General features: G+C 41.2%; 1 protein-coding gene across 1 annotated transcript in view; it reads left to right on the forward strand.

The window, feature by feature from the left end:
* Positions 1-16,687, forward strand: part of LOC139530985 (interphotoreceptor matrix proteoglycan 1-like) — a 32,500-nt gene that overhangs the window by 3,631 nt on the left and 12,182 nt on the right. Inside the window, exons 3-7 of the mRNA XM_071327776.1 lie at positions 1,921-2,087; positions 2,229-2,263; positions 11,360-11,448; positions 11,647-12,363; positions 12,488-13,044. Coding sequence (XP_071183877.1) covers positions 1,921-2,087; positions 2,229-2,263; positions 11,360-11,448; positions 11,647-12,363; positions 12,488-13,044 — 1,565 coding nt within the window. The remainder of the gene's footprint in view (positions 1-1,920; positions 2,088-2,228; positions 2,264-11,359; positions 11,449-11,646; positions 12,364-12,487; positions 13,045-16,687) is intronic.

Consider the following 16,687-nt stretch of genomic DNA (forward strand, 5'->3'; position numbering starts at 1 on the left):
CAGGCAAAGCGTAAATGCAGGACTAAGATCGAATCATACTACACTAGCTCCAACGCTCGTTGGATGTGGCATGGCTTGCAAACTATTACAGACTACAAAGGGAAGCACCGCCGAGAGCTGCCCAGTGACACGAGCCTACCAGGCGAGCTAAATAAAATCTAGGTAAGTAACACTGAAACATGCAGGAGAGCTGTTCCGGATGACTGTGTGATCAAGCTCTCCACAGCCGATGTGAGTAAGACCTTTAAACAGGTCAAAATTCACAAGGCCGCAGGGCCAGACGGATTACCAGGACGTGTACTCCGAGAATGTGCTGACCAACTGGCAAGTGTCTTCACTGACATTTTCAACATCTCTCTGTCTGAGTCTGTAATACCAACATGTTTCAAGCAGACCATCGTAGTACCTGTGCCCAAGGACACTAAGGTAACCTGCCTAAATGACTACTGACCTGTAGCACTCACGTCTGTAGCCATGAAGTGCTTTGAAAGGCTGGTCATGGCTCACATCAACACCATTATCCAAAAAACCTAGACTCACTCCAATTTGCATACCGCCCAACAGATCCACAGATGATGCAATCTCCTATGCAATCCACACTGCCCTTTCACACCTGGACAAAAGGAACACCTATGTGAGAATGCTATTCATTGACTACAGCTCAGTATTCAACCCCATAGTGCCCTCAAAGCTCATCACTAAGCTAAGAACCCTGGAACTAAACATCTCCCTCTGCAAATAGATCCTGGACTTCCTGACGTGCCACCCCCAGGTGGTAAGGGTAGGTAACAACACAGCCGCCACGCTGATCCTCAACACGATCCCCTCAGGGGTGCGTGCTCAGTCCCCTCCTGTACTCCCTGTTCACTCATGACGGCACGGCTAGGCACGACTCCAACACCACCATTAAGTTTGCCGATGACACAACAGTGGTAGGCCTGATCACCGACAACAACAAGAAAGCCTATAGGGAGGAGGTCAGAGACCTGACCGTGTGGTGCAAGGACAACAACCTCTCCCTCGACGTGATCAAGACAAAGGAGATGATTGTGGACTACAGGAAAAGGAGGACCGAGCACGCCCCCATTCTCATCGACGTGGCTGTACATCCACATCACCAACAAACGAACATGGTCCAAGCACACCAAGACAGTCGTGAAGTGTGCTCAACAAAACCTATTCCCCCTCAGGAGACTGAAAAGATTTGGCATGGGTCCCTCAGATCCTCAAAAGGTTCTACAGCTGCACCATCGAGAGCATCCTGACCGGTTGCATCACTGCCTGATATGGCAACTGCTCGGCCTCCGACCGCAAGGCACTACAGCGGGTAGTGGGTACAGCCCAGTACATCACTGGGGCCAAGCTTCCTGCCATCCAGGACCTCTATACCAGGTGGTTTTAGAGGAATGCCCAACAATTGTCAAAAACTGCAGCCACCCTAGTCATAGACTGTTCTCTCTGCTACCGCACGGCAAGCAGTACCGGAGCGCCAAGTCTGGGTTCAAGAGGCTTCTAAACAGCTTCTACCCCCAAGCCATAAGACTCCTGAACATCTAATCAAATGGCTACCCAGACTATTTGCATTGGCCCCCCCTAACAACATGTACATATGACTCTTTTTAGGTATTTTCTTAAAACGGAATTGTTGGTTAAGGGCTTGTAAGTAATCATTTCACTGTAAGGTCTACACCTGTTGTTATCGGCGGATGTGACAAATACAATTTGATTTGATTTGAACAAATAGTTTACTCAAACCTCGATCATGATGAATCAATTTCTGTGTATTGTCGTACATGCATAAAGTAATGAGATTGTGAATACATTACATTGGATTGCCATTTACTCTATAAGCTTAGTTGTTCCCACACGGACACACACATCTTTATTCAGCAATTCTGACATGTTTTAATATTTATTTAGTTTGTCAGGAGGCGATATGGGAAGCCTTCCACATATTCCTGGATAGGGTTCCTAATTCAGAGGAGTACAAGCATTGGACTTATGCCTGCCAGCATGACTCTCTCTGTCTGGATGAGGTGGCAAGAAACTTCAGCAGTACCCAGGAACACATTGACATGGTGGCCACAGTGAGTATTAAAACCTGCATGCATCACAGTAATAAGGGGAACATGGAGGGTTAATAGCACAATGATTGGCTGTGATAAGTCATAAAGATGTTATAACATTTTATGATATATTTTGAATTTGTATGTTTGTTTGGTTTTCAGAGAGTTGCTGAACAGGAGAAGATCCAGCAACAAAGGTAGGTAGATAAAAGGTTGGAGAAATGTTAAATATTGTTTATAGAGATTACAAGAAGTGGGCCTGCAACGTTTATTTGAAACGGGTGTTCAACTCCTTTCCCTCATAAATGTTCAACCAACGACCTCTTTCTATCACTTGAATTCTAATTTAATATGGGTGTTGAAAAACAAAATACATGGTAAGAAAATCTCTAATGAATGTTTCATACCCCACAGATATTTTTGGTTTGAAAACTTCTAAAATGGCTGGCAACCATCTACAACTCCAGAGACTAGACAAGCCTTTCCAAAGAGCTGTTCATAAAGGTTTCAATTCTAATGGTAAAATGTCATCAAGACCAAAAACACTCTCACTTGCTGTTTCAGCAAGCACAATTGGTAGAGGGCAAGAACAGATAAACTCAAATTACCCTCCTCAGCTTCCTAAACTGATGGAGTCTGTACGTCTGGTGGCCTGATTTAACATACAACCATATTGGAAGGAAGGGGGGTGGGGGGGAAGGGGGGATAGTGAGGGAGGAAGTGCTCTCTAAATAATGCTAATTTAACCACTCTCCTATTTGTTGAGAGTGCAATTTGTACTGCTACAGTGGTAAATATGAAAATGAAAGCTTATTCTAAATTAAACGAACACCCTCACCTCTGTGTCATGGTTTTAAAAAATTATAATAATGTGACTGTGCTTGTCATTGCTGTACAATCCCGTATTTCAGCCCCTTCTCTCAACTTTTGATTCGACGTAAAAAAGTAATTTTATCAGCGAGACGCATTGATCAAGTGTAGACCTAATGACAATCGCTGAATGTCATGACACTTTTTGGTGTTTTGTAACAAATGACTCTTTCCATACAGTGCCTTCAGAAAGTATCAACACCCCTTGACTTTTTCCACATTTTGTTGTGTTGCAGCCTGAATTTAAAATTGATTACATTTCGTCATAGGCCTACACACAATAACCCATAATTTCAAAGTGAAATTATGTTTTTCAAAATGTAAAAAAATAAATAAATAATTAAATCTGAAAAGACTTGAGTCAAAAAGTACTCAACCCTTTTGTTATGGCAAGCATAAATACAATCAGGAGTAAAAAGTTGCTTAACAAATCACATAATAACTTTAATGGACTTTCTCTGTGTGCAATAATTATTATTATTTTTTCCCCGTTATTTTACCAGGTAAGTTGACAGAGAACACGTTTTCATTTACAGCAACAACCTGGGGAATAGTTACAGGGGAGAAGAGGGGGATGAATGAGCCAATTGTAAACTGGGGATTATTAGGTGACCGTGATGGTTTGAGGGCCAGATTGGAAATTTAGCCAGTGTTTAACATTATTTTTGAATGACTACCTCATCTCTGTGACCCACACATAAAGTTATCTGTAAAGTCCCTCAGTCGAGCAGTGCATTTGAAATACAGATTCAACCACAAAGACCAGAGAGGTTTTCCAATGACTCGCAAAGAAGGGCACCTATTGGGAGATGGGTAAAAAAGCAAACATTGAACATCCCTTTTGAGCATGGTATTAATTACACTTTGGATGGTGTATCAATACACCCAGTCACTATAAAGATACAGGCGTCCTTCTTAACTCAGTTGCCAGAGAGGAAGGAAACTGCTCAGTGATTTCACTATGAGGCCAATGGTGACTTTAAAACAGTTACAGAGTTTAATGGCAGTGATAGGAGAAAACAGAGGATGGCGTAACATCATTGTAGCTACTCCACAATTAACCTAATTGACACAGTGAAAAGAAGGAAGCTTGTTCAGAATAAAAATATTCCTAAACATGCATCCTGTTTGCAACAAGGCACTAAAGCAGGGTTTCCCAAACTTGGTCCTCGGGACCCCAAGGGATGCACATTTTGGATTTTGCCCTAGCACTACACAGCTGATTCACATAATCAACTAATCATCAAGCTTTGACAATTTCAATCAGCTGTGTAATGTTATGGTAAAAACCAAAACATGCATCCCTTGGGGTCCTGAGGACCGAGTTTGGGAAACACTGCACCAAAGTAATATTGCACAAAATGTGGGAAAGCAATTCCCTTTTTGTCCTAGACACAAAGTGTTATGTTTGGTGCAAATCCAATACAACACATTACTAGTACCACTCACCCTATTTTCAAGCATTGTGGTGACTACATCATTTGTTGTGGGTATGGATTGGGACTGGGGACTGGGGAGATTTTCAGGATAAAAAATAAACGGAATGGAGCTAAGCACAGGCAAAATCCTAGAGGAAAACCTGGTTGAGTCTACTTTCCACCAGACACTGGGAGATTAATTCACCTTTCAGCACGACAATAACCTAAAACACAATGCCAAATCTACACTTGAGTTGCTTACCAAGAAGACAGTGAATGTTCCCGTGTGGCTGAGTTACAGTTTTGACTTAAATCTGCTTGAAAATCAATGGCAAGACCTGAAAATGGCTGTTTAGCAAAGATCAGAGCTTGAAGAATTTGGAAAATAATTAGAAAATATTGTACAATCTAGGTGTGCAAAGCTCTTAGTAACTTACCCAGAAATACTCACAGCTGTACTCGCTGCCAAAGGTGATTCTAACATTTATTGACTAAGGGGTGTGAATACTTATGTAAATTTGGTATTTTTGTAGTTCATTTTCAAGAAATGTTCTAAAATTGAATAAAACGTGTTTTCACTTTGTCATTATGGGGTATTGTTTAATCCATTTTAAATTCAGTTTGTAACACAACAAAATGTGGAATAAGTCATGGGGTATAAATACTTTCTGAAGGCACTGTATCTACCTACCTCTATCACTCCAGTATCCCTGCACATTGTAAATATGGTACTGGAACTGACTGACCCTGTACTTACATTTTTGTGTTCTTCTTATTTTTTTATTTTTTTTGTTCTACCTTATGTTATTTTTTGTATTACACTGTTATTGATTTCTGCATTGTTGGGTTTAAAGCTTGCAAGAAAGGCATTTCACTGAACTTGTGTGTGAGACTTTAAAGCTTGACATTTGAATGGTTGCAAAACATGTATTTTTGATTTCCAGGGTTGAAGTATCAACAGCTGGAGGAACTGAGATTGAGAAATGTAAGTACTCCACATCCATCAATGCAGTATGCTAAAAGTAATAATGCAAAATTCCTGAATGAATGCACAATGCTCACTTTGTAGGCTCGAAAACTCCATCAGAACCGTGTATCATTCCGACTGAAGCAAAGGAGGTAAGTTTAATCATATTTTCTGAGGGCTACCTTGCCTTGGCTTTATAATCTTGATTGAACGTTGACATTGATGGCCATTGAAAATGACATTGCTGCTTTTGCTTACCACAGATAACAGACATTCCTAATATTGTACCAGAGGAGGCGATTATTGAGGAGCAGATAGTGGAGTTCAGTGTCACCATAGCAGACCCTGGCTACAGTGAACTTGTTCTGAGTGACCCTGCAGCTCCCCAGTACCATGACATCACACAAGATCTCCATGATACGGTGAGGAGAACTGAGAGGAAAATTCTTAAAGGCCCAGTGCAGTCAAATACTTGATTTTCCTAAGTTTTATACATATTTCCACACTATAAGGTTGGAATAATACTGTAAAATTGTGAAGATTATGATAATGCAGTTTCAGTGTACGTAACGTGAACACTGGGAGTCGGGAAGCAAGTACAGAGAGTGCAAATGTAATAATAAATAGAACATAGTACAAAACAAGAAACACGAAAAGCGTACAGAAATGAAACAGAAACAGAGTCAATAACGCCTGAGGAAAGAACCAAGGGGAGTGACAGATATAGGGGAGGTAATCAGGAAGGTGAAGGAGTCCAGGTGAGTGTCATGAGGCACAGGTGCATGTAACGATGGTGGCAGGTGTGCGTAATGATGAGACAACTGGCTACGTCGAGTGCTGGAGGGGGGAGCGGGTGTAAACATAACAGTGTAAGAGCTGTTTGAAAAGACAGCATGAAATTTCTGCCTGTTTTTGGTGGGATGGAGTATAGGCCTGCCTGGTGACATCACCAGGTGGTAAATTAGTTATTAGACCAATAAGAAACAGTTCCAAACCTATCTACCTATAACAGCTCGTTTTCAGTTTTCCCCTCCCCACTAAGACCACTCCCAAGTTGTCCTAGCTAAATTCTTGCTTGAGATATTGCTTTTTGCTAAGAAGCTATTTTTATTTTTTTAACCTTTTTAATTGAAAACAATCACAGTAAGGTACTTAATTGTTACCCAGAAATGATTCGATATTGAGATAAAAACAACTGTATTGGACCTTTGAGAATGAACAAGTAAATGAGCCTTTATTGCAGAGATGGGTTTAGTGAACTACATTCGCACGATTAATAACCTTGACTCGACTGAGACCTGTCAACTCATTTTAGCTCCCAGAGCTAATGCCTAGGCTCTAGCTCAATGGGCTAACATAGATCTTGTGTCTCAGAGATGAATCGGGTTTCGTACCTGGTGTGTTAGATTATGAATTCATGTGAAAAAATCTGACTCTGAAGGCAGGGACATTTATTTCTGCTTCTCTCGTGGAACGAGGATGTTTAGGGGCCCGGGGAGAAAACGCAACATTCTTCCTATACAAAATGTCGAAATGACATCAGTTTGACCAGTTTTAAGGAAATTAAAAGCTGTGAAAACAATCAAACATGTTTCTGATAAGATTTCAGTCGCTCTTGGATGCATTTATGTGGTTGAAATACTGTCAGCTTTTATGTAACAGTGTCAATCTATGAAAAGGTTTGCGGTCCCTACCTGCGCATTTGCATTCTCTCAAGAAATGCTGAAAGAAACAAATCATATTTCTCCACTCCTGATCCCGAGACAAAATTAACATTTGGTATACCATTTTAGTTAACATTATAATTGGCTACATGTTATATGTTATAGGCATACAGTAGAATCAGTGTCCAGATTTCAGTTACTATTCCATTTGCCCATCTGAACTTCAAAGGTGCGCAAAACATGGCGTGTCCCGCCGCACCCGTACTTCCGCCATCCTTGTCTTTCAAAAAAAAAATGATATCACACTCTTAAGATAATACTTTCATTGAAAGAACTGTTGGCCGGAAATTAGTTAGGCCTTGTGTGGGACAATCCTTACAATCCCTCACTGTATACTCCCGAGTGGCGCAGCAGTCTAAGGCACTGTATCACAACCGGCCGTGATCGGGAGTCCCATAGGGCGGCAAACATTTGGCCCAGCGTCGTCCGGGGAGGGTTTGGCCGGGTTGGCTGTCATTGTAAAATAAGAATTTGATCTTAACTGACTTGCCTAGTTAAATAAATAAAACAAAATATATACAGTTGAAGTCAGAAGTCTACATACACCTTAGCCAAATACATTTAAACTCAGTTTTTCACAATTCCTGACATTTAATCTAGTAAAAATTCCCTTTCTTAGGTCAGTTAGGATATTTTTTATTTTAAGAATGTGAAATGTCAGAATAATGGTAGAGAGAATGATTTATTTCAGCTTTTATTTCTTTCATCACATTCTCAGTGGGTCAGAAGTTTACATACACTCAATTAGTATTTGGTAGCATTGCCTTTAAATTGTTTAACTTGGGTCAAATGTTTCGTGCAGCCTTCCACAAGCTTCCCACAATACGTTGGGTGAATTTTGGCCCATTCCTCCTGACAGAGCTAGTGTAACTGAGTCAGGTTTGTAGGACTCCTAATTCGCACACGCTTTTTCAGTTCTGCCACACATTCTCTATAGGATGGAGGTCAGGGCTTTGTGATGGCCACTCCAATACCTTGACTTTGTTGTCCTTAAGCCATTTTGCCACAACTTTGGAAGTATGCTTGGGGTCATTGTCATTTTGGAAGACCCATTTGCAACCAAGCTTTAACTTCCTGACTGATGTCTTGAGATGTTGCTTCAATATATCCACAGAATTGTCCTTCCTCATGATGCCATCTATTTTGTGAAGTGCACCAGTCCATCCTGCAGCAAAGCACCCCCACAACATGATGCTGCCACCCCCGTGGTTCACGGTTGGGATTGTGTTCTTCGGCTTGCAAGCCTACCCCTTTTTCCTCCAAAAATAACGATGGTCATTATGGCCAAACAGTTCTATTTTGTTTCATCAGACCAGAGGACATTTCTCCAAAAAGTACGATCTTTGTCCCCATGTGCAGTTGCAAACCGTTGTCTGTTTTTTTTCTGGCGGTTTTGGAGCAGTGGCTTCTTCCTTGCTGAGCAGCCTTTCAGGTTATGTCGATATAGGACTCGTTTTACTGTAGATATAGATATAGTTTCCCCCAGTATCTTCACAAGGTCCTTTGCTGTTGTTCTGGGATTGATTTGCACTTTTCGCACCAAAGTACGTTCATCTCTAGGAGACAGAATGCGTCTCCTTCCTGAGCGGTATGACGGCTGTGTCATCCCATGGTGTTTATACTTGCGTACTATTGTTTGTACAGATGAACGTGGTACCTTCAGGCGTTTGGAAATTGCTCCCAAGGATAAACCAGACTTGTGGAGGTCTACAATTCTTTTCTGAGGTCTTGGCTGATTTCTTTTAACTTTCTCATGATGTCAAGCAAAGAGGCACTGCGTTTGATGGTAGGCCTTGAAATACATACACAGGTACACCTCCAATTGACTCAAATGATGTCAATTAGCCTATCAGAAGTTTCTAAAGCCATGACATAATTTTCTGGAATTTTCCAAGCTGTTTAAAGGCACAGTCAACTTTGTGTATGTAAACTTCTGATCCACTGGAATTGTGATACAGTGAATTATAAGTGAAATAATCTGCCTGTAAACAATTGTTGGAAAAATGACTTGTGTCATGCACTAAGTAGATGTCCTAACCGACTTGCCAAGACTATAGTTTGTTAGCAAGAAATTTGTGGAGTGGTTGAAAACCGAGTTTTAATGACTCCAACCTAAGTGTATGTAAACTTCCGACTTCAACTGTAACTGCGAACGTCTAGCAACCCAAAGGTTTCATGTTCAAATCTCATTATGGAAAACTTTAGCATTTAACTAATTTGCAACTACTTAATACTTTTTGTTTTTTAAAATGTACTTTTACCCCCTTTTCACCGCAATTTTCGTGATATCCAGTTGGTAGTTACAGTCTTGTCCCATCGCAGCAACTCCCCTACTGACTCGGGATGCGAAGGTTGAAAGCCATGCGTCCTCCAAAACACAACCCTGCCAAGCCGCACTGCTACTTGAAACACTGTTCACTTAACGCAGAAGCCAGCCGCAGCAATGTGTCATCCAATTGGCGACTGAAGTCAGTTGCAGGCACCCGGCCCGCCACAAGGAGTCGCTAGAGCGCGATGGGACAAGGAAATCCCGGCCGGCCAAACTCTTCCCTAACCCGGACGACGCTGGGCCAATTGTGTACCGTCTCATGGGTCTCCCGGTTGCGGCTGGCTGTGATACAGCCTGGGATCGAACCTGGGGACTACTTAGCATGTTAGCTAACCCTTTCCCTAACCTTAACCCTTTAACCTTACTCCTAACCCTAACCTTAACCCTAACTTCTAATTACTAGCCTAGGTAACATTAACCACCTAGGCTAGCTAACGTTAAGCACCTACCTAATGTTAGCATTAGCTACCGAGCTAATATGGATAATGGATATCCACAAAGGAATACATACCATACAAAACATAACATATACTAATTGGAGTGTCATGGATTTCCGTTTACTATGTTACGTCTACCCCTGAGTCCAGGTTGAATGACTGCCTTTTGCTAGTCTAGCAATACTAATGGTGATTTTCCATCTAGACTTGCCAGTGTTTGGCTCCAAGTCAGAGCAGGTCCGTCGGAGCCATGGCCCAGTGAGACACGGGTCCAGGCCGGGTTTGATGGAAATAGAAAAGTCTGAGCCTTTAGGGTAAAACACTGGGGTAAATTCTCAGTGGAAATGTGCAATAACATCCCAAATGAGCTTGTGCTTTAAAGGAGCTTATGATAAAAGGTAGACAAAGGGTAAAGCCAGCAATGTATTGGGCAACATCAAAAGACTGCATTGGATTTGTAACCCCAGAAAGATAAAGTGTGTACACCTCATGAATGATTCCTAGAGAAAATGCAGCCCTTCCAGATAAAGCAGAAATTCACAAAAGCCTGAGAGCGCATAGAGGATTCTACAGTGACAAATCTATACTGAGTGTACAAAAAATTAGGAACACCTGCTCTTTCCATGACATAGACTGACCAGGTGAATCCAGGTAAAAGCTATGATCCCTTATTGATGTCACTTGTTAAATCCACTTCAATCCGTGTAGATGAAGGGGAGGAGACAGGTTATTAAAGAAGGATTTTTATGTGTGCCATTCAGAGAGTGAATGGGCAAGATAAAAAATGTAATTGCATTTGAACGGGGTATGTTAGTAGGTGCCAAGCACAACAGTTTGAGTGGGTCAAGAACTGCAATGCTGCTGAGTTTTTCACACTCAACAATTTCCCGTGTGTGTGAAGAATGGTCCACCACCCAAAGGACATCCAGCCAACTTGACACAACTGTGGGAAGCGTTGGAGTCAACATGGGCCAGCATCCCTGTGGAACGCTTTTGACACCTTGTCGTCCATGCCCCTACGAATTGAGGCTGTTCTGAGAGCAAAGGGGGGGGTGCAACTCAATATTAGGAAGGTGTTCTTAATGTTTTGTACACTCAGTGTACATTATACTGCATGCCACTTATTTGTGTTTGCTTTTTCTCTGTGTTGGCTACACCGTTTCCAGTTGCGTGATGTTATTTTGTTTAGAGTGATTACTGCCCCAGAGAGAATGCTAAACATAACCATCAGATGTCTCTCTTTTCCACAGATGGTTCACGTTTTTGACAAACTTCCTGGGTTCAAAAATCTTCGTGTTTTGGGATTTCGGTTGGTTGAATTTCGGTAGGTTGCTCAAGGAAATGTGAAAGTACTAAGAAGTGAGTCATAGCATCACTGCTCAGAGAGTGTACTGTATATGTCATTAGCAAAGGAAAAACAAAGCAGTGTTATATTAGCCAGAGGTATTTCAAACTTTGGTCTTTGCTATATCTGCTAAAATGCTAAGATAGGAAATACTGCGAGAAAGACATACTATTTTTCCAATATAAGCTCTGCTTTGTTGACAGATCTGATGATGTGTCGGTCCGCTATGCTGTGGTGTTTGAGACGAATGGAGAAGACCATGAAGAAGAATCGGTTTCCACTATAGAACCAGGCACAAAAACAAGGACAGTTGTTTACACAAATGGACACAGACTGAAAGATATGGTTTCCAAGGCCTTAAGCGTGAAGACGTCCCTGCCTGTGGAAATACATACACTCAGTTTTGAACCTGGTAAGCTTCATTTAAAGCTCAGGTCAACTGGGATATAATCATTGAGGAGAATGCTAACTTTTCATTTTCCCCCTTCAGATCCCACTGTTTCTCTAAGAGAGGAGTTGGAAGCGACAACCTTGGTAACCTTGCCAGAGAAGGGAGTCGGGCACACTGAAGGTTTTTTCCCAACAGTTGCTGTCGGAGAGGACTATCTTGAGGCTTTTACAGACATGCCTGAGGAATACACCATTGTCCCATTCAGTGACTCAGTTATTGTTCTTCCTGCTGAGGCTACCACTGCCTCAGCCCCAGATACACCCCCCGCGGATATTAGTGAGGGTCCTCCCTCAGTAGAAGCAGTAGAGGAGACTGTAGTGGATGCTAGAGATGAGACAGCTGATGAAGAGGCCACAGATGAGACACTTGGCATAGAGGAGCCTCCAGTGGAGATGATTGAGCTAGAGGAAACTGTGGATGCCACTGAGGAGACAATTAACATGAAGCCTGCAGAGGATGGCACAGAGGAGACACTTGATATAGAGGAGACTGTGGATGCGACAGAAGAAGACTACCTTTGGGTTTGGCCACCAGTAACAACAATGGCGGCCATTACGGAACAGCCTGCCACTGAGGAGACACCTGATGTAGAGGAAACTGTGGATGCGACAGAAGTCTACCTTTGGGTTTGGCCACCAGTTACAAGAACGTCTGTTATGAAACAGCCTACTACAAAATTGACTACTCCCTTTCCTCCCGAGAAAGATGCTGTAGATGAGGAAACCCTCCCAACTGTTGAACCTGAGGAAGATGAAGGTAACATTCCTCTTATAACGCGAGTGACAAAATTTATGGGAGCATTTTTTGATTTCAATTTCAATCTTTTTGATTGAAATGGATTTGAATGTCATTTTCTGATATTTTTGATTTTCTTTAAAAGGACCCACAACTACTGAGGCGGCTTTAGAGGAGCAACTGGACAGAGAAAATCTAATTATCACCACTACAGCATCTCTAGACGTAGAACCTGCATCCATCGGAACATTCACCACTGCTACAAAATCACAAACCATGCCATCGGAGGATGACATCATCCAAGCAGAGCCTGAGGAAATCCCCTCGGTATCTTTTCCCCCTATAGCCCATGGACCTTCAGAAGGAGGGGACACCACCCGAGAACAGGAACCACTTGAGACGGCCATGGATATCTCTGCTGATGACTCTGACATGCAGGAGGATGTAGAAAAGGTAGAAACGGACGGTACAGAAGCCGCGGATACGCTGGATGAGTTTGGCAGTGGATTGGAAGGTCCATTTGAGTCCACTGCAGCCCCCGGACTCAGACACATGAGCACCCCTTTAATGGCCACTACTGAAGAGGACAAAGAGATGGTGGTTTTCTTTAGTTTGCGAGTCACTAACATGATGTTTTCCGAGGACCTGTCCAACAAGAGCTCTCCTGAGTACAGGTCATTGGAGAATACTTTTCTTGAGCTGGTAGGTAGATACAACTTTGTGCTCGATATTATGTTTCTGCATGCCATGTTGTCATACCTGTATTTTTAGCTCCAAACTCTTCTTTCAAACTGTTTGATAATCTAATTGTGCAGTAAGTAATGGTTGGATGTGGTTTGAAGTGACACCTCAGTATGAACTAAAGATTTGAGTAGCCCCAAGTGACAAGAGGCTATTTTTTAACATAGACAAGTGATGGCATACTGTAAGCCTTAAGGCGTCTGCATTAGAGGTCAACCGATTATGATTTTTCAACGCCGATACCAAAAATAGCCGATACCGATTAATCGGCCGATTTTTATATATATTTTTAATAATGACAATAGTGGTTAGAGCGTTTAGTCTAGTAACCGAAAGGTTGCAAGATCGAATCCCCGAGCTGACAAAGTACAAATCTGTCGTTCTGCCCCTGAACAAGGCAGTTAACCCACTGTTCCTAGGCCGTCATTGAAAATAAGAATTTGTTCTTAACTGACTTGCCTAGTTAAATAAAGGTACAATGAACCCTTTTATTTTACCTTAATATAATACATAAATACAATCTAATTAGTCTCAAATAAATAATGAAACACGTTTAAATAATGCAAAAACACAGTGTTGGAGAAGAAAGTGCAATATGTGCCATGTAAAAAAGTTAACGTTTTAGTTTCTCGCTCAGAACATGAGAACATATGAAAGCTGGTGGTTCAATATTCCCAGTTCTTCAATATTCCCAGTTAAGAAGTTTTAGGTTGTAGTTATTATAGGAATTGTGACGCTTCGACTATTTCTCTCTATAGCATTTCATATACCCTTGACTATTGGATGTTCTTATAGGCGCTTTAGTATTGCCAGCCTAATCTCGGGAGTTGATAGTCTTGAAGTCATAAACAGCGCTGTGCCTCAAGCATTGCTAAGAGCTACTCGCAAACGCAGTAAAGTGCTGTTTGAATAAATGCTTACGAGCCTGCTGCTGCCTACCACCGCTCAGTCAGACTGCTCTATCAAATATCTAATCATAGACTTAATTATAATAAACACACAGAAATACGAGCCTTTGGTCATTAATATGGTCAAATCCGGAAACTATCATTTCGAAAACAAGACGTTTATTCTTTCAGTGAAATACGGAACCACTCCGTATTTTGTCAAACGGGTGGCAACCCTAAGTGTAAATATTGCTGTTACATTGCACAACCTTCAATGTTATGTCATAGTTATGTAAAATTCTGGCAAACTAATTACGGTCTTTGTTAGGAAGAAACACAGTTCGCAATGAGCCAGACGGCCCAAACTGTTGCATATACCCTGACTCTGCTTGCACTGAATGCAAGAGAAGTGACACAATTTCCCGAGTTAATATTGCCTGCTAACATGCATTTATTTTAACTAAATATGCAAGTTAAAAAAAATATACTTCTGTGTATTGATTTAAGAAAGGCATTGATGTTTATGGTTAGGTACATTTGTGCAACGAATGTGCTTTTTTCAGGGAAAAGGGAAAATACAGCGCGCCATATTCAAATAACATGATATAAGAATCTAACTTTCATTAAATCACACATGTAAGATACCAAATTAAAGCTACACTCGTTTTGAATCCAGCCAACATGTCAGATTTCAAAAAAGCTTTTCGGTGAAAGCATACGATGCTATTATCTGATGATAGCACAAAAGTAAACAAAGAGAGAAGCATATTTCATCACTGCAAGCACGACACAAAACGCAGAAATAAAATATAAAACATGCCTTACCTTTGACGAAATTCTTTTGTTAGCACTCCAATATGTCCCATAAACATCACAAATTGTCCTTTTGTTCGATTAATTCCGTCGATATATATCCAAAATGTCAATATATTTGGACCGTTTCATCCAGAAAAACACAGCTTCCAACTTTCACCAAGTCACTACAAAATATATCAAAAGTTACATGTAAACTTTACCAAAACATTTCAAACTACTTTGGTAATACAACGTTAGGTATTTTTAAACGTTAATAATCGATCAATTTGAAGACGGGATGATCTGTGTTCAATACAAAAAGAAAACAATCTGACGCAACTTTTTTCGTAACGTGACTCTCTCAAAATATGTATTTCATGTCACCCTCATTTACGATAGCCCTACTTCTTCACTACACAAAGGAATAACCTCAACCGATTTCCAAGGACTGGTGACATCCAGTGGAACCGGTAGGAACTGCAAGCAAGTCCATTAGAAATCTGGTGTCTCTAAAAAAGCTAATTGAAAAGACAGTGACATCAAAAAAATACAAATTCTGAATGGTTTGTCCTCAGGGTTTTGCCTGCTACATAAGTTCTGTTATTCTCACAGACATGATTCAAACAGTTTTAGAAACTTCAGAGTGTTTTCTATCCAAATCTACTAATAATATGCATATCTTATATTCTGGGGATGAGTAGCAAGCAGTTGAATTTTGGGATGATATTTTTCCCGAAAGTGAAAATGCTGTCCCCTGCCCTCAAGAAGTTAAATCATCACCCGTTAGCCGAAGTTGAATTAGGCTGTGATTCGATGATAAATGAACAGGCACTGCATTGATTATATGCAACGCAGGACAAGCTAGTTAACCTAGTAATATCATCAACCATGTGTAGTTAACTAGTGATTATGTGAAGATTGATTGTTTTTTATAAGATAAGTTTAATGCAGCTAGCAACTTACCTTGGCTCATTGCAGCCACAAGGTCCTTTTGACGCTGCACTCGCGTAACAGGTGGTCAGCCTGCCACGCAGTTTCCTCATGGATTGCAATGTAATCGGCCATAATTGGTGTCCAAAAAGGCAGATTACCGGCCATGCCTCTAGTCTGAGATTATTAATGCCTCAGATTATTAATCGGCCATGCCTCTAGTCTGCAATCGGTCGACCTCTAGTCTGCATACTAGGTTCGGTTTGCTCCTAGCAGAACTCGGCTAGGCGACGCGAACGTCTATGCCTTGCATACTCCCTTAAAAATACAAATTGCTGTTTGTCCCTCATGAGACGCCGTACAACAACATAGCTATAACAGTTCCTCAAAATAGCCTGAACTATTCAAAAAAAAAAAATCAAGAAATCTGTAATTAATGTTGAAGTTAGTTGCACAATTTAACATCTAACTAAGATGTTTGGTGCAGTACTTCTCAAGTGAAACAAATTGCATGAAAACTCTTCTTCTATGGTATATATCTTCTACTTACTGTGCGGGATGGAAACAGGATTCCCCAAAATTTAACAAAATTCCCCCCAAAAACTTCCAAACTACCAATAAATAAATAAATCAACTAAATCAAACAACGTTTCTGTTAAAAAATCAACCAGATCTGATCCCTACACAGGTTCAAGGGGAACCTGGGAGGGCGGGCCTTCCAGCGACAGTACCCCTCGCAAGTCTTCAGATGTAAAATCCTTAAGTTCCAACAACTTTTCTGCCGCAGCCACAATAATGTCAAGTTTCTTAGACTTCTTTGAGACTTGTGCCGTACTGTTTATAACTGTGGCAATGAACGCCACGAAATCCACCTTTTTAACTAACAGGGTATCTTTTGACTGGCAGCAAACATTTACTACAGGCTGTGGTGTGTCCACTACCATGTCTTCACTAGCATTACTTGTTTTCTCAATTATTTTAATCGCCTCCAC

The sequence above is a fragment of the Salvelinus alpinus genome, chromosome 9 (genome assembly GCF_045679555.1).
Source record: "Salvelinus alpinus chromosome 9, SLU_Salpinus.1, whole genome shotgun sequence".
Taxonomy (NCBI): domain Eukaryota; kingdom Metazoa; phylum Chordata; class Actinopteri; order Salmoniformes; family Salmonidae; genus Salvelinus; species Salvelinus alpinus.